The sequence below is a fragment of the Diutina rugosa genome (assembly GCF_008704595.1).
Source record: "Diutina rugosa strain CBS 613 chromosome Unknown scaffold4_size502443, whole genome shotgun sequence".
Lineage (NCBI taxonomy): Eukaryota > Fungi > Ascomycota > Pichiomycetes > Serinales > Debaryomycetaceae > Diutina > Diutina rugosa.
The window spans coordinates 307,708-333,392 of NW_022995100.1; the positions used below are offsets into that span (position 1 = coordinate 307,708).

The 25,685-nt window shown below is 44.6% G+C and overlaps 13 protein-coding genes across 13 annotated transcripts; 7 read left to right on the forward strand and 6 right to left on the reverse strand. All coding sequences in view use genetic code 12, as the record gives it.

The window, feature by feature from the left end:
- Positions 1-39: 39 nt before the first annotated feature.
- DIURU_001647 (DNA-directed RNA polymerase III core subunit) lies at positions 40-3,480 on the reverse strand (the record flags this gene model as incomplete). The annotated part of the gene is made up of 1 exon (XM_034154213.1): positions 40-3,480. One exon carries the CDS (start codon positions 3,478-3,480, stop codon positions 40-42), a length of 3,441 nt encoding a protein of 1,146 aa, XP_034013605.1.
- Positions 3,481-3,619: 139 nt separating this feature from the next.
- On the reverse strand, positions 3,620-4,480 carry DIURU_001648 (SDR family oxidoreductase; the record flags this gene model as incomplete). Its single annotated transcript, XM_034154214.1, has 1 exon — positions 3,620-4,480. The coding sequence occupies one exon, from the start codon at positions 4,478-4,480 to the stop codon at positions 3,620-3,622; it is 861 nt and encodes a 286-aa protein (XP_034013606.1).
- Positions 4,481-4,817: 337 nt separating this feature from the next.
- On the forward strand, positions 4,818-6,677 carry DIURU_001649 (protein kinase activating protein; the record flags this gene model as incomplete). The annotated part of the gene is made up of 1 exon (XM_034154215.1): positions 4,818-6,677. The coding sequence occupies one exon, from the start codon at positions 4,818-4,820 to the stop codon at positions 6,675-6,677; it is 1,860 nt and encodes a 619-aa protein (XP_034013607.1).
- Positions 6,678-6,680: 3 nt separating this feature from the next.
- INP51 (phosphoinositide 5-phosphatase) lies at positions 6,681-9,728 on the reverse strand (the record flags this gene model as incomplete). Its single annotated transcript, XM_034154217.1, has 1 exon — positions 6,681-9,728. One exon carries the CDS (start codon positions 9,726-9,728, stop codon positions 6,681-6,683), a length of 3,048 nt encoding a protein of 1,015 aa, XP_034013608.1.
- Positions 9,729-10,609: 881 nt separating this feature from the next.
- Positions 10,610-11,515, forward strand: DIURU_001651 (uncharacterized protein; the record flags this gene model as incomplete). The annotated part of the gene is made up of 1 exon (XM_034154218.1): positions 10,610-11,515. The coding sequence occupies one exon, from the start codon at positions 10,610-10,612 to the stop codon at positions 11,513-11,515; it is 906 nt and encodes a 301-aa protein (XP_034013609.1).
- Positions 11,516-12,284: 769 nt separating this feature from the next.
- Positions 12,285-12,938, forward strand: ATP4 (F1F0 ATP synthase subunit 4; the record flags this gene model as incomplete). The annotated part of the gene is made up of 1 exon (XM_034154219.1): positions 12,285-12,938. The coding sequence occupies one exon, from the start codon at positions 12,285-12,287 to the stop codon at positions 12,936-12,938; it is 654 nt and encodes a 217-aa protein (XP_034013610.1).
- A 40-nt stretch (positions 12,939-12,978) lies between these two features.
- DIURU_001653 (uncharacterized protein) lies at positions 12,979-14,205 on the reverse strand (the record flags this gene model as incomplete). Its single annotated transcript, XM_034154220.1, has 1 exon — positions 12,979-14,205. One exon carries the CDS (start codon positions 14,203-14,205, stop codon positions 12,979-12,981), a length of 1,227 nt encoding a protein of 408 aa, XP_034013611.1.
- A 452-nt stretch (positions 14,206-14,657) lies between these two features.
- Positions 14,658-15,239, forward strand: DIURU_001654 (uncharacterized protein; the record flags this gene model as incomplete). The annotated part of the gene is made up of 1 exon (XM_034154221.1): positions 14,658-15,239. The coding sequence occupies one exon, from the start codon at positions 14,658-14,660 to the stop codon at positions 15,237-15,239; it is 582 nt and encodes a 193-aa protein (XP_034013612.1).
- A 36-nt stretch (positions 15,240-15,275) lies between these two features.
- Positions 15,276-16,529, reverse strand: DIURU_001655 (uncharacterized protein; the record flags this gene model as incomplete). Its single annotated transcript, XM_034154222.1, has 1 exon — positions 15,276-16,529. One exon carries the CDS (start codon positions 16,527-16,529, stop codon positions 15,276-15,278), a length of 1,254 nt encoding a protein of 417 aa, XP_034013613.1.
- Positions 16,530-17,733: 1,204 nt separating this feature from the next.
- On the forward strand, positions 17,734-18,174 carry DIURU_001656 (uncharacterized protein; the record flags this gene model as incomplete). The annotated part of the gene is made up of 1 exon (XM_034154223.1): positions 17,734-18,174. One exon carries the CDS (start codon positions 17,734-17,736, stop codon positions 18,172-18,174), a length of 441 nt encoding a protein of 146 aa, XP_034013614.1.
- Positions 18,175-18,565: 391 nt separating this feature from the next.
- Positions 18,566-22,333, forward strand: DIURU_001657 (uncharacterized protein; the record flags this gene model as incomplete). Its single annotated transcript, XM_034154224.1, has 1 exon — positions 18,566-22,333. The coding sequence occupies one exon, from the start codon at positions 18,566-18,568 to the stop codon at positions 22,331-22,333; it is 3,768 nt and encodes a 1,255-aa protein (XP_034013615.1).
- A 1,002-nt stretch (positions 22,334-23,335) lies between these two features.
- On the reverse strand, positions 23,336-24,100 carry DIURU_001658 (putative amidotransferase; the record flags this gene model as incomplete). Its single annotated transcript, XM_034154225.1, has 1 exon — positions 23,336-24,100. One exon carries the CDS (start codon positions 24,098-24,100, stop codon positions 23,336-23,338), a length of 765 nt encoding a protein of 254 aa, XP_034013616.1.
- A 667-nt stretch (positions 24,101-24,767) lies between these two features.
- On the forward strand, positions 24,768-25,667 carry URE2 (Ure2p; the record flags this gene model as incomplete). Its single annotated transcript, XM_034154226.1, has 1 exon — positions 24,768-25,667. One exon carries the CDS (start codon positions 24,768-24,770, stop codon positions 25,665-25,667), a length of 900 nt encoding a protein of 299 aa, XP_034013617.1.
- Between the last annotated feature and the right edge of the window lie 18 nt (positions 25,668-25,685).

Genomic DNA, 25,685 nt, shown 5'->3' on the forward strand with positions numbered 1-25,685 from the left:
TTTGAATACATAACCATCGTTTAATACGCTACTTACATGCTAAAATACATCGCCCAACTTTAATCTCGGGGCAATATTCATGGAAATAAGCTCCTGGAATAACAATTTAGCGGCGTAGGGGATGGTCATTTTGACCACGTTTTCCAGCAGCTTACAAGTCGTGCACCAAGAATTGTAGCCCATCAAACCACAAGTATTGCACACGTCGACTTCGAATGCATCAGAGGAAATCATCAACCGCTCTAACAAGAGTTGCGAAGCCCCATACGCAATCACACAATCACGCTCCATTTCACCCAACCGCAAACCACCATCTCTGGATCTACCTTCGGTGGGTTGTCTAGTCAACACAGCACGGGGCCCTCTAGCACGGGCGTGCATCTTGTCAAGAACCATGTGCTTCAACTTCTGATAGTAAATCGGCCCGAAGAAGATGTATGCTTGCAAACATTCACCCGTAATACCTGAATACAACTGATCTTTACCTGAGTAGTTGAAACCCTTCTCCACAAGAATCTTGGACATGTCCTCAAGTTGGGAACCACCAAAACAAGTGCCATATTCCAAAGAACCATTAAGCACCCCGGCTTTACCCGAAATTAACTCAATCATTTTCCCTACCGTCATCCGCGAGGGGAAACCATGTGGGTTCATGATAATATCAGGAGAGATGCCTTGATCATTGAATGGCAAATCTTCCTGCTGTACAATGATACCGCACACACCCTTTTGACCATGCCGAGACGAAAACTTATCACCCAATTCGGGTCTTCTAGTTTGACGCAATAACACTTTGATGAGAGCCTGATCATTATCAGTCACGGACATCATTACTTGATCAACGTACAGAGGCTCCGGTCCTTTGTAGAGAGCAGGGGTTTCCCTGTACAGTTCCATTGGCTGATCCGCAGGGTTATGATTCATAACCACGTCACCAGTATTAGTAGGAACATGCTTATTGACGAAGATCTGACCATTCGTCACCTTGGCGCCAACTTCACCCAACCCATCAGTACCAATAGCTTCGTGTTGGAAGATTGCTGCGCCATTCTCATCCACTCTCTTACCACTTAAAATGTCCTTTGTGTGATTAGGGTAGTTTTTGAGGTGTACAGTGTTTTTACGCACAACCTGACAGCGACCGAAACCTCGATCAATACTCAGCTTGTTCAACACTAAAGCATCTTCAATATCATAACCCGAGTACGACATGACAGCGACAGTAGCATTCTGACCAGCGGGCAATTTGTCGTAGTTGATGAGTTCAATAGTTTTCGTCTTTACCATGGGCTGTTGCGGGTATACCATGAAGTAAAGAAGAGTATCAATTCTACGGAATTGATTGTATGCAATTGCACCAATCGCTTGCTTACCCATAGCGCATTGATAGGTATTACGCGGTGACTGGTTGTGATGAGGATAGGGGATCAAACCAGCGACGGCACCCAACACCGTGAAAGGTTCGATTTCAAGATGAGTAAACTGCTGACCCGCATTATCTGACAAATTCTTTTCGTAAAGGGCAATGAGTGAGTCATTTTCTTCATTGACATCCAAATATTCAACCAATCCATGCTTCAAGAAGTCATCAAATTGCCATTCACCAACCAATAATTTGCGAAGATGCTCCTTGTTTACGCGCAGCTTATTGTTTTCAACAATAATCAATGGACGACAGATACGGCCACCATCTGTAGCAATGTGAACTGCAGATTGATGAGTGTTCGTAAAAATTGACACAAAAGCGGATACTTTCCCCAATCGACGTAATTGACGGAAACTAGCCACAAACTTGTTGGGGTAACGAATGATCCCCAAAAGAGTACCATTGAGATATACCCCAAAGTTACCATCTGCATGCATAGTCGCTGAATCGGCAGTAAGAATTGATTCACAGCCAAGCACAAAACATAACTTCCGGATGGGATCCTCTTCGTCATCTGTGGTGATGTGGGTCATAAGCGCAAGGTTCTTCACCAAACCACAAGCTTCACCTTCTGGCGTATCAGCAGTACACAACATCCCGAACTGCGAGGGCTGCAATGCTCTCGGACCCGACACTTTTCTTGATTTTTCGAATTGAGATGAAATACGAGTCATCATACCCAAGGCAGAAATATACGACAATCGCGAAAGAACGTGAGTCACACCAGCACGTTCCATTTTGAACCGTTTAAGCGACCAATTCCCTGTGGATATGGCTCTGTTGAGCCCTTGAGTAATGTTATTACTATGAATATTGATGGAAAGCAACGCATCGAATTCCAGTGCCCTCAGTGGTCGCTTGAGAACTTTATCAATATTAAGCTTGAAGTCTGAGTTGAACTTCTTGAACAAATCTTCGAACAACAATGACACGAGCTGCCCAGCCAATTCCAACCGCTTATTACCAACGTAATCTCTATCATCAACCATTTTTGGATTGTCAATAGCCATAACAACTCTTCTAGCCATTGTTGCAATATATAAAGCCTTTTCTCGGAATTGCAAATCCAGAACAGTCAAATGAGCAACGATAGTGGTTGCTACAGCTTCAATACCCTCTTGTAATTGCGTAAGCTTAGGTGCACCGGCACGTCTCATCGTCTTCACTCTCTTACCGACATACAAAAGTGCTTGATGTTGAGTGAAAACCTCGAGTTTTGCTGCTTCCTCAAAGTTCACCATGAAAATGTCCTGATATGCGGGGTTGCTACCACAAACAAGCTGCATTATTTCCAAATCACTTGTGATACCGGCAGCCTTCAAAATAATGACGATCGGAATGTCTTCGGCGATCGAGTTGTGCTTCAAGTAAATCTTGTCATTCTTAGTCACGACGTATGTTTTAGATTTACGCTCGTGGGTTGAAGAAGTGACTGAGGCTTGAACGATTCCTTTCTTTTCATCTGCTTCGACGATAATTCTATTCTTGGAAAGTTGCTCTTGGACAAGAATCACCTTTTCCGTACCGTTGACAATGAAATACCCACCAGGGTCAAGTGGACATTCGTCAAATCGAGCCATTTTTTCTTCACTCAAACCATCCAAGATACACTTATTCAGTCGCAACATAACAGGCATACGTCCAATTTCTAAGTCTCTGTTGATAACGATCTTCTTACCCCGTGTATATTCGACATCAACGTAGATAGGTGCAGAGTACGTTAAGTCTCTCAACCGACACTCATGAGGTGGCAAGATTACTTCCTTAGTCCCTGGTGCAGATGTCAGACGGTGACCAATTCTGATGTCCAAGTACTTCAAGTAAAAGTCAGGGTCAACATCGGAAAGAACCAACTCGTTTGCCTTGATGATCTTTTTGAGATCAACATCCACAAAGTAGTTGTACGAGTCGAGATGTTGTTTCACCAAACCCTTTACTTTGAGGAAGGCGGGTAAGAGATTCCACTTGTCTTGGGCCGTATTGATTTCATCTGTGAGCTTCTTCCCTCGAAACTCCGGTTGGAGGAGTTCTTGGAATGCCACGTCGGAGCCCATGATCACTGTCGCCACTTCCCAGCTGACAAATTTACCTCATCGCCCGCGCGCTTAGGGCTAGTGATCGACTTGCATAAGCGGGCTCACAACTGAAGAAAAAGAATATAGCAGAATTCATTAGAGTACAAATCATACACACCTACAATTTCGTAACCTTTTCTTGGTTCATTTCGAGAATCTTCACTGGGTATTCACCTTTACGATAGCCCATATGCCAGTTTCCACCATCAACAACTTGAACGGTACCAGTGACGTACGCAGCAGCTGAGGAGAACAAGTAGACAGTGGAGTTTGCAATGTCTGTAGTGGTGCCCAATCTGCCGATTGGAATCAGTGAACCCAAAGTTTTGTTCTTTCCAGCCAACCGCCGAATTCCTTCAGTATTGGCGATTGGTCCTGGAGCGAGGGCGTTGACCCTGATACCTAAGGGACCTAATTCAACCGCTAACGCATTCGACAATGCATCAACACCGGCTTTCGCTGCTCCCACATGAATTTGGAAGGGAACACCGTAATAGTGGAGAGTAGCCGACACAAACAAAACTGCACCTCTATTTGATCTTAATTGATCGAAACATGCCTTCACCGTGTTGAAGGACCCTAATAAGTCTATATCAACAACCAGCTTGAACGCATTTGAAGACAAATGATTGAAATCAGCCAAAAAGTTTCCTGCTGCTCCAGCGATAACAAAGTCAATGCGTCCTAATTCCCCCACGGTTTTCCGAACTGCCTCTGCAATCAGGTGCACATCTCTAACATCAACATTAGGACAAGATACCACTTTTGCTCCATTTCTAACTTTTCTGAGTTCTTCAGCAGCCACATCCGTCTTTTGTTGATTTCTACCGACAATTGCGGCATCAGCTCCTAGGCGAATCATAGCTTCAGTTTGGTCCTTACATATGGTGCCTGCCCCACCCGTTACGAAGACCACTTTCCCTGCAAAAATCCCCTGTTTCCAGACCGAGCTATGGAGCCAGTTGTCCTCCAATACCATGATGTGTAGTTGATTGTGTCACTGACATGTGAGGGGACCCGCTTACCCCAAATTTGGTGTGGGGTAGTGTGCCGGATATGTAGCGATCGGCTATCGGTAAATCGAGCAAATGTGGTGCCACTAAATTTCAACACAATCTTACGATCATAAAATATTGAATCCTCATTTTAGATAGCCTGGAAAGCATAGCAAGAATTAGTTAATACATTAAACACGACCAGCTAGTCAGGTTTCAGACCTTGTATATGTCTTTTTTCTAATCGCGCTGTCTATATAGGTGGCTTCCGTCAATCAAGCATCTTACGCGTAATGCAATCGCGTCTGCGAGCATCACTTCATGGCAGCTCAATCAGTACGACCGTTGGAGGGAAAGAACTTTTGTTGCACGGGAATACCAGCTGAGAGACGCAAGGTTGTGGCCAAGAAGATTGTCGCCATGGGCGGCTTTTACCTGGCTGACTTGATGACAGATATTCGGTACCTAATAGTGGGTCGTCGCGACAGCGATAAGTTTCGGTTCGTTGTCAAGAACCGATACGATGTCATCTGCCTAGCACCTGACGCCATTGATACCGTGTATAAGTTATGGCTCGAAGGTGAACCTAAAGAGAGATTAGACCCGGGGCTTTATCGACTACCGATTTTTGATCAGATGAAACTTTGTGTGGCACGTATTGATGAAAAGCTTAATCGAAAAGAATTCATAGGGCCAGATAAATGTTGGAGGAATACTCTCCATGAGACCCCGTTCGAGAAGAACGTTATACAAACGATGTTGAGGAAAAATGGGGGTGAGTTCAGCGACGTACTAAGTCAAGATTTGACCGCAGTTATCACAACTGAAACCAGAGGCAAGCGCGTAGAGATGGCCCGAGAATGGAAGATTCCTGTGGTGCATCCAATTTGGGTCCACGATTGCGTTGTACGTGGACTCGCCATACCTTTCATATATTATAACTTGAACCCAGACAATGACTACACAAAAGGTTGCAATGTATGGTCACTGGTGGTGAAAAGAAATAGAACGAACAATAAGGTTTCAACAGCTGTCAAACGAGCGGGATCGGATACCGTATGGAAGCTGTTAATGATTTCGAAATCATCTATTCCGAATTTGGCGCCAGACGCCGAGCCAAATGTTTGGGGTGATTCCAACGAAGCTTTTTCGGAACTCGCCGAGGAGGAACCATCATCAGATATCATTACACCAGCACCCAAACGAAGGCAAACATCCACCAAATCAAGGCTTTTTCAAGATTTGGCATTTGCTTCTTTAGGATTCACCAATGATAAAAAGAAGATGCTTTCTAAGGTACTCGCAGCTAATGACGGCCGTTTAGTCACACCAAAAGATGCTCAAACAACCCACGTCGTTGTTCCATGGGAGGATGGGTCTCAAGCGGCCTTGGCTTTGAAACTTCTACCCAATGAGTTGCAACAGCGTATCACCTCAGGTGAAGTAAAAGTTGTCTCGGATTGGTTTCTTGAAAGAAGCATTTACAACAAGCAATTACAATACGACTGTTGGAGCGAACCTTTGCAAGGCATGAAAAAGCTCAATGCCGAAATCTTAGGGCGTCGTTTGAAAGTTTGCATTTCTGGATTCACAGGAATTGAATTATTGCACGTTGGAAGTTTATTGCGCAAACTTAACTTTGAATTCGAAGAGTCACTTACGAAAAGCCGAGATCTACTAATTGTGAATGTCAATGTATTCGAAAATTCGAACGCTTTGAGTAAAGAGCTCTTATCTCAAACACCCAAAGAAATTATAAAATGTCCTTATTCCATTCTGGTTTCGAAACTTTCAACTACCAACAAAATAAAGTTTGCGAAAAGCAACCAAATTCCCGTTGTGTCGCTAAAGTTCTTGTGGGAGATGTTGGCTTTGAGCGCCGAACTGAGTAAACCGTACTTAAGATTTCCTGAACTCAGTGACCTGCGGTGGTGTGTATACATGCCCACTCAACCCAATGCAATAACTGAATACACCACTCGAATGGGGCAAGCGCATGACCTGCTAAGCGAATCACCTGTGAAATACCCATCTCCTCGCAAATCCTCCTCAATTGCCTCAGGCAAGATTACAGGCTCCTCAGGTATGCCCATAAGCATAACGGCCACACCGTCACATCACCCTACTTCAGAGAGTTCTGGGGACGAGGGAATAGTGTATTTAGACGAAGGTCGTTCTTAATTATTAAAGTAAAAACTTATCTATAAATTCCGGCTCTACCGCAGCCTCGAAAGGGTTAATTGGGTGCGATGGATTCATCACCATGTTAGGATTTTGCAACTCAGGTATAACAATCTTGACGGCTTTATGTCCTTCAAGCCACCATTTCGTTTTTTCAGAGGAAGGGGGAGGTAACGAGTCCTCGAAAAGATACATCATATTGGTATCAGTCAAAATGTCTTCGATACCCCCATGCTTTTGACGGAAACTGTCGAGAAGCTCCTTGTAAATTGCTTTCTTTGTCGTTTCGTTGATGACATTGACTGAAAGGTTAAACAACGCATAGACAGGTCTGTGATCACTGAACATGAGTTCGGGGTCGCAATCGTATGCCAATTGTTTTACTCGCAACTCTTTCGAAAGCGACACAATTCTATCCGTCCAGGCTGGAATCCGATTTTTTTCACTGGTATCATATCGATTGGTACCATTGTCAAATTTATATGTGGGAGGAAACTTTATCTCCATCTCGTTATAGAATGGGAAACTTTCACCATTGGCCATTTCTTGATTGAGTTGATCGAACTCGAACAACTTAGAGTAATCCATCTTTTTAATGAGACGCTTTGTGTCCTCATTACTCAAGTTGATTCTGTAGTTGAAGTCTCCTAACCAAACAACAACGTCATGATCTCGAACTTTGCGATTCTTTGAGAATTGGATCCCCTTTGCTAATGTCTTATAGTTGTGATGTCTTTCAACGACATTACTATGTCCTGCAGCCAAATGTGCACTCACAAAGCATACATGTGTGTTCGAAAAATTGAAGGAGATGCCAACGCCGCCTTTATTTGCGCTCATGCCTCCAAGACCAGTTTTCTTGAAACATCCCTCCACATTGTGAATGTTTTTAACTTCTGAATTCTTGACAAAAAGAAACAACGCAATCCCACCCATTTGCCCCGACCAAAGCGACACATATGTGCAGTTCTCAGGATTGCACTTGTCAAGAGTTTTCTTTATGTGTTTTTCCCAGAACCTTTTGTTGCGAGCATCCACGTTCACCATCTTACCTGCACTCAATTCAATGATTTCCTGAATACCAATGAACACGATATCGTAGCTACGATCAATATGGTATTTGGGTGGAAATAACCATTCATCAAGTGGTCCATCATAACATGTCCCATTGACATTAAATGTTGAGCAAAACAAATAGATATCCTTGTAATAACTGTAGCGCGATTGATACCTTTTTAATTCTTTGTCAACATAGTCATGAATCGGGTTATGTAATGTAACCGTTACTTGTTCTTGTAGTCGCCCCAATAGTTTCAACATTGCTAACTCATTGGAGCTCATTGTCTTGGTGCTTATTGGTAACTTTTTCTTGAAATGGGACTTAACGGACAGTATATGTTTGTGGCTCTGGTGATGAATTTTGTCCGTTCCCAGCGAGAAACTTGTTATAATTTTGTCGATGTACTCATTGTGTTCCTGCCACAACTGAGCATGTTTAATCAAGATGTCCAGATCAATTGTGATACCCAAATCTTCAAACGCGAGTTCTAGGACGGATTGACCTAGCATCTTCTCCACGAAGTTCGACTTATCCATGGAGTTGTATGAAGTCACACGAAACACACCTAATTGCTTCCCTATGAATTCTTGTGATGGTTGACTATAGAATAAGGCTCCAAAGTCAATCATGTCACGTTCAAAAAGTGGAACCAACTCAAAAGGCGTACTTGTTGAGTAACCATACTTTCGAATAATCGAAGACGACACCGGTATTTCTGTGTAATTCACCACATAAGGTGCATGGGTTTTAAGAGCATCCACCTCTATGTCTGTTGATCCTTGCTTAGTCAACTCTGTGGCCGCACCAAACTCACGAAGTTTATCGTGATTGAGGTACCCAACATGTTGTTTAAATTCATCACGCAATTCTAGTTTATAGGACTTTTGCGTACTTGGGGAGATAACATTGAGCACGTGAACCTCTCCAAAAGTATTGCTCAACTTTTCAAAGTGACGCAGACAGGCATGGTGGCAAACGTCAAACAGGCGATCTAAGTTGAGTTTCTTGATTCGCTGCGTGGTGATCAAGTTTCGTTTCATAGTGCTTGTTTCGATCAGGTAAAATAATGGCACATTCCCCCTGATAACAACCCATGCTAGTATGAACTTCTCGGTGTATACAATAATTTCACTCTCCAAATAGTTGGCAACATTGCCATCATCATCACAACCCCAGGAACCAAAAATTGGACCTTTCTTTGAGCAACCCTGTTTAGATATTAATGTGATGAGAGCTTGCTGATCACCTATCACTGTATTGAGTGAACGTGCATAACCCCTTGTTACGGTCACCAAAAAACCTAGCAGGTCGAATAGATGCTGTTCGTCCGAACTTAACTTGTTGCGAAACTCTACAAGCTCGCGATTCATGAATTTGTTCCACCAAAAATTCCGGCAATTAGCAGTGTCGGCGTATAGTGTGAAAGATGGTTTAGCATCGATACCTCGTTCTTGTAAATTCAGGGTAATATCAAACTGACGGGAATAGTAGAATGAGCCATCACTGAGCAACTTTCGTACACTCCCAGCCTTGTCTCGGTATTGGGGTTGTATGGGTTGTCCGAATTCATCTTGATGAATCATATTGAAGTTTTCGTGGTCAAAGGCATCTGAATTGAGGCAAAAGAACTCCACCCCTTGGATTTGATTGACGTGTTCATCAAGAACTGGCAGTGCAACAAACTTCTCCTGAGTGATGAACCCAATGAACACATGCTTCTTAATGTTCAACAAACCCAAGAACCCAAGGAGCTTACCATTTCGGGGAGTAATATCCTTATATTTGGAAAGATCAATGAACTCTCGATTGACGAACTCGACAATTACCTTCGATACGTTGGAGTCAATGTGATTGGGGTCAGCTGGAGTGTTATCACGTTGATTGCGATATGATTTGTTCACGTATTTTGGGAAGGGATGTCGAAGCACCAATGCCATATTCCCAGACACGACTATGAATGCCCGTGGACGTTCATTTAGGTAAAGCTTCATTGATGAATATAGATTGTTGTGTAACACCACAGTTTAACCACCCGCGAGAAAAAGTATCTAGTGAGATACGCATATTGACGTAAATGCGATAGCGTCGGCGAAGATGATAAACGTGTCTCAATTATGGAAAACGTATACATTGGCATCAGCCAATTCAAACCACCGCCATCATTATCATAATATGTGCACTCGGGTTGATAGTGACACCGAGTTTCTGAACCTACTGATTACCAAACATATCAGGCATCGTAAATTGAAATTATCAGATGGCTTCAAAGTGGCAAGCGCATCAATAGTATAGCGACACAGTAACAAACAAAACAACATGGTCGGAAGTTCTCGATCATGTACTCATCAAGTGGGGTTTGCACGAACAGTCTTGAAGAAGATATAACTATCGAATCCCTCGAAGGTGGCAATATAGTGCAGTAAATTCATGATTTACGCAGATACTTCTGGTTTACGATGAACATACAGATTCATGTCTCTGATTATCATTCATGATATTCTGTAGAATCCTGTATCCTTGATGGTGGTTCCTATAAAGAAAGACTTGACGTGTACCTGGAAGCATAAATACTGATTCCAGAAAACTGAAAAAGTACTACTTGCGAAGTTTATTTTCTTAATATAAAAAAAACCATATCTGGTTGCTCTGATTTATATGATGTGTTGAAATTTGGGGATATTTGCGGCAAAGGCGTATCATCATCCTAGGCTATCGTAGCAAAATATGCGGTTAAAAAATTTGTGGACTTCGTGGCCCAGTGGTTAAGGCGTGCGACTGTTACGAATTGGCATCGCAAGATCGGGAGTTCAATCCTCCCCGAGGTCGTTACTTTTTGTCTCATTTTTCTCAACGTAACCGCAGCCGATTAGGCATGCGTTGTATACTTATTGTATCGCTATTCCTCTTTCGTCTCACCATCGGCTTTCCGATTGATCAATACCCTATAGCAGAGACCGCAAGACCTGTGGTGATTTGGCATGGACTCGGCGATAACTGGAATTCCTCAGGAATACATCGAGTTGAGGAGATCTTTGCCTCATATTATCCTGGGATCAGAGTTCACTCAATTTCACTAAACGATGATCCACTGAAGGATCAACAAAGGTCGATGTTTGGTGATGCCAACATCGACATTGAACAGGTTTGTGACACGCTAACCAATATTGACTATCTTTCGAACGGGTTCGATGCCGTTGGCTTTTCTCAAGGAGGTGTACTCATGCGAGCATTGATTGAGCGTTGTGCCTCAGTCAAGGTGATAAACTTCATTTCGTTTGGTTCTCCTCATATGGGTGTTAGTGAACTTCCGCTTTGTGATGACAAAGATTGGCTCTGTAAACGCCGAAACGCTCTATTGAAAAAGCAAATATGGTATGACAGTGTTCAAAAACGTGTCATTCCGGCACAGTACTTTCGAGATCCCAGACAATATGATAAATACCTTGAACACTCGAACCTTTTGGTTGACATCAACAACGAGCGTGAGGACATCAATTCGACTTATACCGAGAGATTCTCTGAAATCAACAAGTTAGTATTGGTGTCATTTCTCCAAGACACTACAGTGGTCCCCAAACAAAGTAGTATGTTTGGTGACATGGATTACTTCGGAAATGAAATCAATTGGCGTGACACCAGACTATACAGAGATGACCTCATTGGCTTGCGCAAATTGGATCAAGCGGGTAAGGTTATCATGCTAGAGATTGATGATGAACACATGCGTATACCTGAAGACATGATCCATCACATTGCGAAAACATACATCAATCATTGATATTTGTGTTTGTGCGCACTATACACCTATTCATGTCCCGAAGAAAAGACAAGGTAGCGGAGCTTCGAGCGAAGCGCCTTGGGAATCTGGCCAGCGTCAGTAACGACACACCTGAACAACCATCACCAAGTGACACAAGAACGACACTTGATACAATTGCACAGCAAATTGAAAATAGATCTCAGACTGCCAACGAAACAGTGACTCCGAGTACTATCTCACAGAGATACCGTGAGGATTTAGACCCCTTCCTTCAACGGCTGGAACGAGATACAACAAAAAAGCTAGCTGAGTATGTTCAAGAGAAACATCTTTACGTTAATGACAATAAATGAATCATCTACCGGTAAATGTCGCGAGACTGTTTGGTCGATACCTCAGACTTGCGCTACCAACTTCGTCTCGGACTCACGCATATATTTCCTCCAATCAGATCGCTTTGCTGCGTTCGCACCACGCACCCAAAAGAAAAAAATCCACTCCATGGATTTTTCATCTAACTCCAACGATGTCTATGATCAGCAGAATTGCCCTCAGAGCGGCTCGCCCCATGACCGTCGGCCTCAGATCGGCTCCGTAAGTAGATTGTTTCAGATTGGTGTGAGCAAACTACGTTGCATCCGTCAGGCCCCGCCGATTGGAATGTGAATTGACCTTTCTTGAAACCTTCAATTGTGTCAAACACATTGCATAGTCGGCAGCCACGGTGCCCACATATTCCGAATGGATTTCACAAGGATATGTGCTCATTCCCCCCAATTCGATAATCATGAGTACTAACTATTATAGTATTGGTGTCAGATACATGGCGACTCAGAACCCCACTCCTGAGCAAAAGGCCAACTCCATTGTTGAGGCTCTCCCCGGTAACAACTTCATGACCAAGACTGCCACCTTGGCTACCGCTGCCGGTGCCGCTATCTACGGTATTGCCAACAACTTCCTCATCATCCACGACGAAACCATCTTGGTCGTCACCTTCACTGCTTTCGCCACCCTTGTCGCCAAGTTTGTTGCCCCCTTGTTCACTGAATGGGCTAACGGTGAAATCACTAAGGTTAACGGTTTGTTGAACGACGCCAGAAACAAGCACGTCAACGCTGTTCAAGGTAGAATTGACTCTGTCTCGCAATTGAAGGATGTTGTTCCCTTGACCAAGGACTTGTTTGCCATCTCGAAGCAAACTGCTGAATTGGAAGCCAAGGCCTTCGAATTGAAGCAACAAATTGCCGTTGTTAACGAAGCCAAGTCGACCTTGGACTCGTGGGTCAGATTTGAACAGGCTCAAAGACAATTGGAACAAGAGCAATTGATCAAGCAAGTTACTGAAAAGGTCAAGTCGGAAGTTGAGAACCCTAAGTTCCAAGACAAGGTGTTGGCTGAAGCCGTCTCGGAAGTTGAAAAGTTGTTCGCTAAGAACTAAAAAGGTTTTTGTCATATTTATACAAATGCACGAATTAGAATCACAATTTTGATAGACTTGGACGCCATATTTGGAGAGCGTTGTCATCACCAACCAGGGCTAAGAGCCACTCATCATGATAAGACCAATCAAAGTCATTGACACCATACATATGACCTTCATGGCTGAACAAAAGACTTTTTGAAGCAACATCAAACAACCGGACCAGCCGATCACGAGAGCTCGATCCCACAACATTCAGATGATGTGGATGCCATTTGAGTTGGGTGATGGAATCAGCATGATGTTGGCTCTTGTATAAAGGTGGATCCAGTTGCCCAAAGCGTCTTAAGTCATATACGGCAACGGCACCATCAGATGACCCCCCAGCGATGCAATGTGCAATTGACGGATTTGCGGACACCAGGTTGATTCCCAGGGTTTCGTATTGATGCGCTAGAACGATTTTTTTTTGACGAGTATCATAAATCGAAACTGTTCCACCTTCATCGGCAATCACAATTAACGAATGATGTTGAGGCATGAATTGAATGTCATTAATTCCAATATTCATATAGTTCGATTGCTTTTCACTGATTATGGATTTTTCTGAGGTGAAGCTAGTAATATCATAGAGATAGAGATTTCCATTAGCATCACCAGATATGAGCTCACCCTCTTTGGCCGCATTCCAATCGATCGCAAATATCTCCCCCTCAACGGCATTGGTGGGGATGAACAGCGCATGACTTCTGATTTCGCCCTCGGCTTGACGCATGGGAAGCTTCGTTCTTTCAAAAATAGATATCTGTCCAAGGTGGTTGGCACTTGCAATAACATCAGGGTTTTGAGGCATATATCGCGCCCGGTTCACGTCACCGAAGTGGTTGATATGATGAATCGTTTTGAAAGCTGAAGACTGTGAGAGCTTCATCTCATACTCTTGCTTGTCCGGGTTATAGACGATATTGTCGGCGGTTGGGTTTGCAGTAGGTAAAAATGCTTGTCCAAGGATCATCTGGTCTTGAGCTGCGTGATTTGTAAAAGTACCGTAAAGAAGACGTTGATAGGTACCCTCTGGAAGTGTTCTAACGTCAGGTAGAAACTCAATAGTAAGTGATGGCCACACAAGACCCACAGTGGAGCAATAATCATACAAATATGGTGCATTCTTCTTCCAAGTTCGATAGCGCACCTCTGTATTCAAATCAACCGATGTGTCTTCATCCTCAACAGTATCCACATATATTGGGGACGCTGGTGGGATTTTTTCAATCTCCGTAGTCATTTGTCTCGTAAGGTTGTTGGTATTAATTTTCGAACGCGCAACGCGTTTGATCCGCTAATAACGAAGGTGAGAGACTTACGAATTCAAAAGCTGCACTCAGAAAATACGGCTAGTTCAAACAACAGCTCTGGATTTGATAGTTCAGTCGAACACAATATATCTGGTTGCAATCAAATGCATGTAATTAAAACTCTCGATTTCTTCAAATGTTACGCGCACACTTAACCACTTTTAGGTAGTGTTCACTTTGCGATCGCTGCGATGGAGGATATCAAATTGAATTCCCTGAAGTTGGGCACTCAAGAATAGTAAGTTCACGATCCAAGAACGGTTTGTTTTTCAATACTAACTTCAGCTGGAACAACTTTTATCAGAAAGAGATCGAAAACTTCGAGAATAATGAGGAAGATACTGGTGAATGCTGGTTTGATGACTCTGACGCTGAGAACAAGATGATCCAGTATATTATCGACCAGTTAAATGGTGGGGATCTAAATTTTAAAGACAGCGATATAACAGTATTGGACTTGGGTACTGGCAACGGACACTTTTTGTTTCAACTCAATAGTGATCTCGAAGAGGAGTACGAGGGCTCTCAAAAATTTCACTTTACTGGAATCGATTACTCACCTGATTCGGTCGCCTTTTGTCAAAAGATTGCTGAAACCAGGGATTTACAAGGTTTCGAGTTCAAGCAAGTTGATTTATTAAAACCCGATCAGTCATTTCTCAGTAATAAGTTCAATTTGTTGGTCGATAAGGGCACCTTAGATGCCATTGCACTTAATCAAGAGCCTCTAGTGGAATTTGATGGTAGAACAGGCATGGAAGTTTACGCGGAACAAATTGTGCAAATGATGAACGCTGACTCTAAACTTTTGATCACCAGTTGCAACTTTACCGAGTCCGAGTTGATTAAAGTGATAACTCAGAAGACCAACTTGAGGGTATGGGGAAAAATCGATTATCCCAGTTTCGAGTTTGGCGGCGTGAAAGGTGCTACAATTTGTAGTGTAGTATTCAGTCTTTCCTGACTAATTAATGCTAATAATTTGTAATATACGGTAGTTTCACGAGCTCTTTGACAGCATCAAGTCCACCACCATGTCACGAGTCTTTTCGTCTTTGAATTTGAGCATATACTGGACAGGCTTTCCATCCGAATTCACCAGATTAAAGCGCACGAATTTTCCTGGTACTATGCTGGCCGAATACCCCTTAATAAATTCAGTTTGTGGGGTGATACGGTAATTCAAAATCACTTTATGCACACCGACCAGCCGCATGACCATCCGTTTTGACAGTTTGTCTTTCGCTTCATTGATATGAAGAGCACCCTCGCCTCTCTCCTTCCAACCGGAATCGATATGAGTGATGTCAAGTTCATAAAGTTTTGAATTGATCTTAAGCAATTGATTTTCGTTTTCCTCGCCCGTTTTAACCTCAACTGGTGCTAAGTCCACTTGCTTAAATTGGGGTTTGGGTTGCCGCAGTTCGTCATTGCTTGACTCATTTGCTAGTGACTCCAGGTCGTCTAAAAATGATTTCTTCTTCAACAGCTCTTGAAATGCATTGCCAAACCGAGAGTTAGCCCCAAACAGAGATCCGGCATTGGTGGTTTTAGTAGCTGCCGTCTTAGCTGCAGCGACAGGATTAGAAGTAGATTTTGAGGATTCTGATGAGGTAGGCTCGTTAGAAGTCTCGGGTTTGTCGTCCACTAGAGCTACCTCTGCCTTCATTAAGTCAAATGACAGTGCACCAAATGCGGGCGACCCGAATGAGGAAGCGCCAAAGTTTTTGGACCCAAAGGAAGGAGTGCCAAACGACGGAGCACCAAATTTGGTCGCAAGAGCCGCTTTCAGCGTAGCGCTCTTAGTATTCGTGCCCTTGTCAACAGTAGCCGACAGTATCGAAGCGTTATCATTTGAGACAAGATCCAGTAATTTCTTCTCTAGTTTTTGAATCTCCTTTGTAAGAGTTTCAATGACTTCTTCGGTACCCTCCGCGTCGGTAGTAGCATTTGACTTGGCAGTTTGAGACGTTTCGGTGTTGTCAGATTCATTGCGACTCTCGGACAGTTTAGACTCGGAGGAGGTCACAGAACCACTGCATGAACCGTTGGTGCCCATCTTCAAAGATTTCACTCGCTGCTTGAGGTCGTTGATCTCGTGCTTGATCTTAGCAACTTGATCTTCAGAAGCTTCCGCACTGACAGAGGAGGTGTCGGCGCCATCGTCGCCCCCATCAGAGGACTTCATGAGTGGTCTCTTTCTTGGTTCTTCTGGAATTGCATCTTCGCCCTTTCTCTTGGTGGTGCTTGCCATTGTCTTTAGTACAGTTGTGAACGAGTTTGTAAGATTTCTGTCGCACGTCCGAATTTAGATGTGCAAGATGAGGGGTGAGATGCGGCGAACTCTGTTGACACCAAAAAATATCTAGGGAAATATCGTACATTTAATGGGGTGAAAACTTATACCGGTGATATATGACTAGCTAATTAAATAATGGATTGCATGATAGCTACCCTCGAATGCAATATTACTTGTAAATGAATAAGTATTACTACATTTCGCGCTTGTAAATCATAATTAGGCGCTGCAAGCAGAGATTGGTTAGTAGCGTCTCAAGTAGACTCATCAGTATTTCATTGTCAGGTAGTTGGCATATTTGTCTCGCACGGAGCGAGTGTCTTGTCGGGGCGGAAGTGCGGTTTCACGAGACTCTCTGGCGAACTCTTTCGAACGAGGTGCTCTTGATTGAGATGTGAATGATCGCAGCAGATACAGCTGGTTGAAACCTCGTGTAGGTTGGTGTCGCCGCTGATTTGCTGCTGCTGATGCAAACAAACCTTTAGCAGCCTGCCCGCGGCCACCAAGCCCCCCTCCAAGACGTCGCGGCAACCAATTGCGCTGGGTGTGACCTCGCTCAAAGTCAATCAATGCAGTTCGAGATCCTAAACGTATACCAGTACGCAGGAGTTCCAGCACACAAGCGGCGGCGTCAGTATCTCGCTCGAAGACGATGAATCCGTAACCGCGACTGCTGTTATCAGCTCGATTTCGGATAATTTTCACTGACTCGATGACACCGTAGTTGGTTAAGGCCTTGGACAAGTCGAGCTCTGTGATCAGGTAGTCGAGCCTCAGGACAAACACGGTGCGATGGGGATCACTAATGTCGACGTCGGCATGACTGTACGAGTGCCACTCATCCAACTGTCGCTTATATGACTGTTGTTGTTGTAGCCGGCGTTTCTGCCCCAAAGCAATTTGCTGTTGATGAGCTGATAGCGTGGGGGTGCTGGTTGTGGTTGTGGCTTTAAGGTCGTCAAGGTGCGCTTGATAGCGATGCTTCAACGACAGAACCGGGGCGACCGCCCTCGATCGCCTCAGCTTTGAGGGGTAGTCGGCTGGTGGCACATATAGAAGTGGGGGTTTGGGGGCAAAGAGCTGCTGAATGCTTTGAGGAAATCGCTCAGTCATATATCTGGTTTCGCGCCGCCGCCCACTCCCACTAAGATAAAGTGCGATGATGATGCCGGCGGCGAATGAGGCGGTAGAGCGGTACAATGAACAGCTAGATTGGCAAACGCTTGAGCCGATTACCCGTGAGCAGTTGAGCCACTACACCGGTAGTGATGGTGGCAACATTTACGTCGCCATTCGCGGGCTTGTTTACGACGTGCTGGAGAACCGCGACAAATACGGGCCCGAAAAGCCCTACCATGTGTTTGTTGGCAAGGACCTGACCAGGCTACTTGGCCTCAATAAGTTGCGACTCGGAAACGGTGCCGCCCGCTATGACGCTTGTGGACGCTCCGCCGACCCCGGCTACCCCGAGCATAGCACGTTCTACACTGACGACTTTGGCGAAAAGGAACACAATGCCGTCAACAAGTGGGAAGAGTATTTTCGCAAACGTTATCCCATTGTAAAAGTGCTCGTTGATGCTACCAGTAATGACAGATAGCAGACGTGTGGTTGTCACGACGCGGGACGCCTGCAGCCAGGTGAAATGGAGGCGCGGCCGAGGTTAAGCGAAAGCGTGGCCATGGGCGGTAGCCTCGTTGTTCTTTTCTTCTTAGTAGATGTTTACTTATGTTTGCCTAATTTAAATCGACTTGTTACCGTCTAAGCGTGGTTGTCAACTTCGACTTACCCCTGGTGGATACGGGCCAGCCCCGTGACGATGTAGCAACCCCCTCCCCCAGCCTTCGACGCGATGCGTCAAGTTACTTTTTTATCCCCACGTACCCTTCTCACGCGCGCATTCTTAGCAACCACGGGCCCGGGACGCGAGGACAAAGTTAGACATTTTCATCAACCCACGCTCCGCCGACACCGTACGCTACCAAACCAACATGGACGCGGCAATGGCGCTGACCCGTACCGGGAAGATGCGCAACCAGTTTGACGAATATGGTGCCCCAGTGGTGAACGCAGGCGACTCTCGGAAAGGGCTGATCACGTCTCAGCTGGGCATCAACCGCTTCTTTCGCCGAGGGAAAGGGGTCGTTGACGGCGAGTTCAACGAAGACATGGGCGCCGATTTGGGCGATTTGGAGATCGGCAACTTGGCCAACCACCACGTTTCGATGGAAGACATTACTCATATGCGCGATCGAGGCCCATACCAAAGCACTAAGGGTCTGCGAACTCTCGAGGACCTGACGCCAATCATTCCTACTATTGGTCCATCAGGGGTGATTACTCCAGTTAACCCCAACCCAAATAAAATGTCCAACATTCAATACCGGAAACAAATGAACCTGCAAATGAAAATGGCGTACGCTAACAGTGCTCGTGCCATGAGTCTTGCCAACCAACCCAACAATAATGCAAGCTCGAACGATCCTCGCACTATGAGTTTCAATTCTTACGGCAACCCTCGTACCATGCTGTTGATGAGCGGCGGGGCGCCTCCTGGGGGGCCACGAACGATGTCTTTGAACAATCGACCCGGTGCTCCCGGTTTCAATTCTCCTTATGGATCCCGAGCAAACTCGATGCAAAATGGGCCACGCACCATGCTGATGAACGGCCCTAATCAGGGAGGCATGCCTGGCCGCGGGTTCAATTCGCATCCATTAAGTCCTATGAATCCACAATCAGGGTTCAACAATCAGGGTATGATGAACCAGGGCATGATGAACCAGGGCATGAACCAGAATATGCTGCCAAACCAAGGTATGATGCAAAACCAAGGTATGATGCAAAATCAGGGTATGATGCAAAATCAGGGTATGAACCAAGGTATGATGCAAAATCAAGGTATGATGCAAAATCAGGGAATGCAAAATCATGGAATGATGCAAAACCAAGGTATAATGCCAAACCAAGGTATGATGCCAAACCAAGGTATGATGCAAAATCAGGGAATGATGCAAAATCAGGGAATGATGCAAAATCACGGAATGATGCAAAACCAAGGTATGATGCAAAATCAGGGAATGATGCCAACCCAAGGTACGATGTCAAATCAAGGTACGATGTCAAATCAAGGAATGATGCCAAACCAGGGTATGAATCAGAATATGCAGCCAAACGTGAATCAAGGCACTGTGGGACAGGATTCGGGGAATACTTCGAGCTCAACTACAAACATGGAACAAAATAATCAAAACTTCCAAGGGATAAAACAAATGGATGACAACAATTTGTTCCCACAATTTTCTGGCCTGTCTAATGCATCCACATCTTTAGGACAACCTCAAGCTGATTTTTCAAAACCCTCCTTCCCTGCAAAAGCTTCACAGGATCTGCTAGGTCACATCGATGAAGACGATGAGGAGGAATTGGATAGAAACAAAAAAGCCTTACCTGCTATCCCTGATAATCGAAACCTGGGACCTACTCCTGCTGAGAAAGCTTCCGTTGATGAAGGTGTTGATTTGAATGAGGAGTATCCAGACGAGCCCTCTTCTGATAGTGAGCCCGAGCAAGAAGCGAACAAAACTTATACGGACCCGTCAAGTCAACAAACGCTGCTAAAACCCACGAACTCAATGAAGTTGAAAAAGCTTAATTTGTTTGGTAATCAAAATGGATTGCCATCTGCTCCTCCTACGGCATTATCAAAAGCAGAGCCTGACAATTATAGTGATACGCTGCTGCTTCAATTTCAACAGCCCACCTATGATGACGGCTCTGATTATGAAGATCTGGAGGAGCCTTCCCTGCCTTCATTCAACGCTGTTCCAGAAGATTCCTACAACATGCGGTACTCAACTTACGATGACTATAATGCTGATGATAATAGTGACAAGTTCCGCAATTTAGGTGCCACCGCGATTGATGGTCTGGCGGACACCACCAAAGAAGTCTTCGTGACAGCCTCGGATCTTGTCAGTTCACCTCAAAAGGCCTCTGGAACGTGCCCTCGCAAAAAACTTGCTAAAGTTACTGAAGACGCAAACGATGACACCGAAGACGAGAAATCGCATTACAACTTTATTCGTTCATCTCCCACCAGAGCAGCAAATGCCTCAGCAACGCAGGACTTGGATGTACAGCGTCAGCTCCTGAGCTCACTGGGCCAGTTAAAAAAGCTGGTGGTGGCAAACACAGCATTTTCAAATTTTCGGTCAGCTTCCCAACTGGACTCTGCATTTGAGGGGGATGACCAGTCCAATCAATATGATGGCGTCGGAAATGGCTATGACTATCGCAAAGAACTGGTCCTGAGTCTGTCATATGCTCCACTGAATAGCGATCTGGTTCAAAAAGTACCCACGGACGCGTACCGCTTTGTATCTCAACAATCTTTGCAAAAGGGTACAACGTCTGATCAATTGCAGAAGTCTGTTGTTGAGGATATTCCAGAGCATGATAACTCACTTCAGCGAGAGTCGACTCGTGAATCGATCCTGTATCAAGCCTCTTCTGGTCTGGCCGTGGGCTCACCATCAGAACTCAACAATCGAGCATCTTCAATGGATCAACGTCTACTGGCAGGGCCATTCGAGGGCTCTAGCCATAGAGATGCTTCCAGAATTGGGGGCGCAGAAGAAGTTGGATTGGGAGCAGCGGCATCTGTGACTAGCGATGTGCACGACGATGAAAAGCGTGGCTCTCGATCGTCAAAGAATTTTGGTTTTACGAAGTCAAAAAATTTCTTGAAGAGACTTTCTAAACTGAGCAGAAAATCCACGGGTCCCGATGATGATTCGGCTACTCGTCGTATACTGATGGCGTCTAAGCTGCCATATCTGACGCAACCACTGAGTCCTCAATTTGAGCGATCTTCTATTTCGTCTACTTTGCGTCAACATGACCAGCCTATGCCATCAGTGCCTTCGGTACCGATAGTCCCACACCGCGAAATTCATTTCAGCAAAGAGGAAATGGCCATCATGACGTGCAATAACGATTTACTCACTGAATTAGAGCTTGTGACCACTGAATTAGCGCTGTCGATAAAACGTGAACTTGCTATGGAAAGTGGAGTAAGTTCAACTCACCCTAACATCCAGGTTGATCAATCAAGGATAATCGCTGAATTGCAAGAGAAGCTCAACCAAGAGCGGCGTATGAGATTTTTGGCGGAGGAGCATGCAATGCTCTATGAGCATGGTCAACAACCTAGTGCTCTCAAATTGAGTTACGAAAAGCTGGAAATGTACCGTGAATTGTTGGTGAAGCAGGATTTAGTACAACAATTAGAGGATCGTGTGGCTGAGCTCGAGGAGTCCAAAGGGCATAACGATCAGCTGTTGCTTGACAAATACAACGAAATCTTGCAGGAAAATACTGATCTCAAGTTTCGAGTCATTCCTGAACTCGAGCGCAAGTTCAAGGATGCTGAACAAAGGAAAATCAACACTCTCACCAAGCAATTGCTGCTTGTTGGAAGCGGTCAGCATGATGTTGGGGACGAGATTGTTACTCTTAAAAAACAACGTGAGGAATTGCGCGAGGTTGTGACCAATTTGACTCAAAGCCACAAGCAAGAATTAAGGCAAGTGCAAGAACGGAATCGTCAATTGGAAGCGAAAATGGAAGAGTATAAACAAGTCAATCAGAAGTTGAGTGGTTTGAGTGACAGACAAGAGCGTCGTGGCCACGGGAAGCTGGGAAAGTTACCCGGTTTAGCGATCGTGCTGCCGAACCGGTTGTTCGATCGATCTTAGGATGTTGATTAAAGTTATGTGTACATAGGGCAAATTAATGGGTGAAGGTTATTCAATAACCTCAAGATCGATTTCAAATCTCTAGAAACGTTGAAAAATTCAATGCTTGTAATTGATGGTGAAGTTATCGGTGTTCAGCAAATCCAGAGAATATGGTGGTTGTTCGCCGACGAGCTCACTGCATTCCTTACAGAGTAGTAATCGGAATCCGTCAAGACGCTTCTCAACCTCGGCAGGTCGGGTAGCACAGCAAATACAAAACGAGATGGGAATCATTGACGATGGATTCTGATGGCCGCATTCTCGGTATATATTTGTGCACTGAGTCAGTTGTCAACCCGACTCCCCATGTAACGAAATTGATTTCATTTAGTGTGCGAGAAATAGTTTTGCGTTGACGAACCTATGCTTTGAAAACGAACGCAAATCAAGCGAGCATTTCACGTAAGCCTATTGCATATGAGGGCTGAGCTCAAGTCGGCGCCAATGCCTGAACATACCTGCTGAAGTTCGCCCTACCCCTTGCTCATTGTAACTTGTGGTGCCTGCGTTGTGTCAGTGCATGCAGTTTGGTTGCGGGGAAGCTTTTTCTCGAGAAGCTAATTGACAACCGGAAATTGGTGGTGACACTTCGTAACAAGAAAAACTGCCATGATCATGGCTTTCAGGGAAGAATGACCACTTAACTCGTCAAACAGCAGTAAGCTTTGTTTTATCAGTCGTGACGAGGTGGTCGGCTGGCAGCAATACAATATGTGAGCATCCTACTTCATGATGGTTATCATCTGTGTTATTAGCGATTTTTTTGCTTACCAGAGAATATAATGCGAAGAGAAGTGATTAAATAGCTGTCCCCTACATTCAATGACCACGACTCCAACAGATCCGAGCCTAAGAGCTTTGAGGAGCTGTTCTGTTTGGTGGAGTAGCAAACTAACTCAGCAATTGGAGACCATTTAGTCAACCAATCTATCATTGCTGTTTACTCATTGGTTTACGAACTTAGTTCAAACTTGCTCTAAATGTTGTAGGTTTGTGTCGAGCAAGAAATCTAGCCATCGCTTGCCCAATTATTTCCCCGTGGTTAGTTGTTTTCGAGAACAGCTTTAACGCTTTGATATATTTATCGTGGCTGATTTTACCTTCATGAACCATAATCAATAGTAATGACCGAGAAAAGTCATCGGTAAATTCGGGATGTCCTTGCACGGTGAAAATCATTTTGCTGGAATGGTACATTCCTTGATTCGAGCAGAGAGTTGTGGAGCCAATTATTTGTATTTCTGGATCATCCGGCAGCTGGACAACATCCTGGTGAAATTCTGTCATTGAAATTGTAGAAGGTAAAGACTCGAATATCGATGGATCCAACTCTTCGTTGCGTTTGAAGTTGGGTCGACCGAGCTCCCATCCGAGAGGGTTACGTATTGACTTCAAACCCATCATTCTTCCAATGATTTGATGGCCAAAGCAGATTCCAATCAAAGGAATCTTACCACAATAGGGATTAATGAACTGCACCAATGCTTCGATCCATTCGTCATCACCAAAAGAATCACTTCGTGACCCAGTCAAAACTATGGCATCAATGTCTTGACGACTATCAAGATGTGCATAGACAGCGTCATATTGTTTGTCACAAATGACATACTCGCTTATGTCCCCTAAGTAGTTGGCTTGTTCGAGGAGACGACGAGTTTGAGTACCAAAATTTCCCCAGCCCTCCAAATCGGGGATTTGTGTATCGCAAACTAAAATCACAAGCATCTTCCTACTTTCATCAATATGAAGCGTTTCACCCCTATAAATGAGCGCGCCCAGTATTTTGTCGACAGTGGAGGTAGTCGAACATGTCCAATTTCCTTATCTACAAATCGCGTTATCAACTTTGACCGTTAGCACGAACAGCCACAAAAAGGCATGTGAATAGTCATCTTAAGACAACTACCCATGATAATCCATGTTTAAAGAACCAGGGCAGCGAATAGCGATAAATGCACAGACTGTAGACGATATATAATTGAGTTTCGTGCGTGAGTGTCATTGTCACTAATCGCGGCAATCCGGTCGTCAGACACGGAAGTGATAAACCCTTTTCGGTGCCGCGCTAGCGGAGAGCGTTTCCCGATCGACAAAAACAGTGGCCAGCACTCTAGACGTAGGCCACAACTATCTAATAGGGCTACCGAACATTTGGGGAACTTTATAAACGGGCACTTTGGTTGATATCCACCATAGAATTTTTTTAATCGCTTTTTAAATTGTAAATCCCCGCTTGCCGCCACTACTTGAAAGTGCGAAAAACCTTCAATCAAATTCTTTTGTCCTAATCGAAAACCAAAGAGGGGCTTGTTAGTACTGTTTCGAACCAAATTCCTGGAGACTCTGACTGAAAACTGTGCAAACAAACTTTCTTAACAAATTACTGGGAGCTATGAGTGTGTCAAACAACACCATTCTGAATCTTAGCGCTGGGCTCAAAAGTGTCCATCTCTCAAAGGATGATAACCCCAACCTCAATTTGTTGCAGCAACAAATCCAGCTGGAGGCCACCGGAGGGCAACAACTGCGAATTACCAGGTTCTTTCTCAATCAACCTACCGAGGGTTACACCCTATTCTCGCATCGCTCAGCTCCCAACGGATTCAAAGTCGCGATAATATTGAGTGAGTTGGGATTGCAATTCAATACTATTTTCCTTGATTTTAATCACGGTGAGCAGCGGGCACCAGAATTTGTTACGATCAACCCAAATGCTCGGGTGCCGGCTCTTATTGACCATTATAATGATAACACCGCTATCTGGGAGTCCGGAGCAATTATCTTGTACCTTGTTCAAAAATATTTGAAAGAGAATGGCGAATGCCCTCTTTGGAGCAGTAACCTCAATGAGCAAACTCAAATTTCTCTGTGGTTGTTTTTCCAAACTCTGGGACATGCGCCTATGATTGGCCAAGCACTTCATTTCCGCTACTTCCACTCTTGTAGTGTGCCGCTGGCGGTGGAGCGGTACACCGACGAAGTACGTAGGGTGTATGGCGTGATTGAAATGGCTCTTGCGGAACGCCGAGAAGCCTTAATCATGGAAATGGATGTGGAAAATGCTGCAGCATACCTGGCGGGGACAACGCCGTTAAGCCAAAGCAGGTACTTTGACTATCCCGTGTGGCTTGTGGGCGATCTGGCAACTGTTGCCGATTTGTCGTTCGTCCCATGGAACAACGTCGTTGATCGGATTGGGATAAATCTTAAGACTGAGTTCCCAGAGGTCTACAAATGGACGAAGCACATGATGCGTCGGCCTGCAGTTGTTAGGGCTTTACGTGGAGATTAATGAGAGAGCTTATCGGGT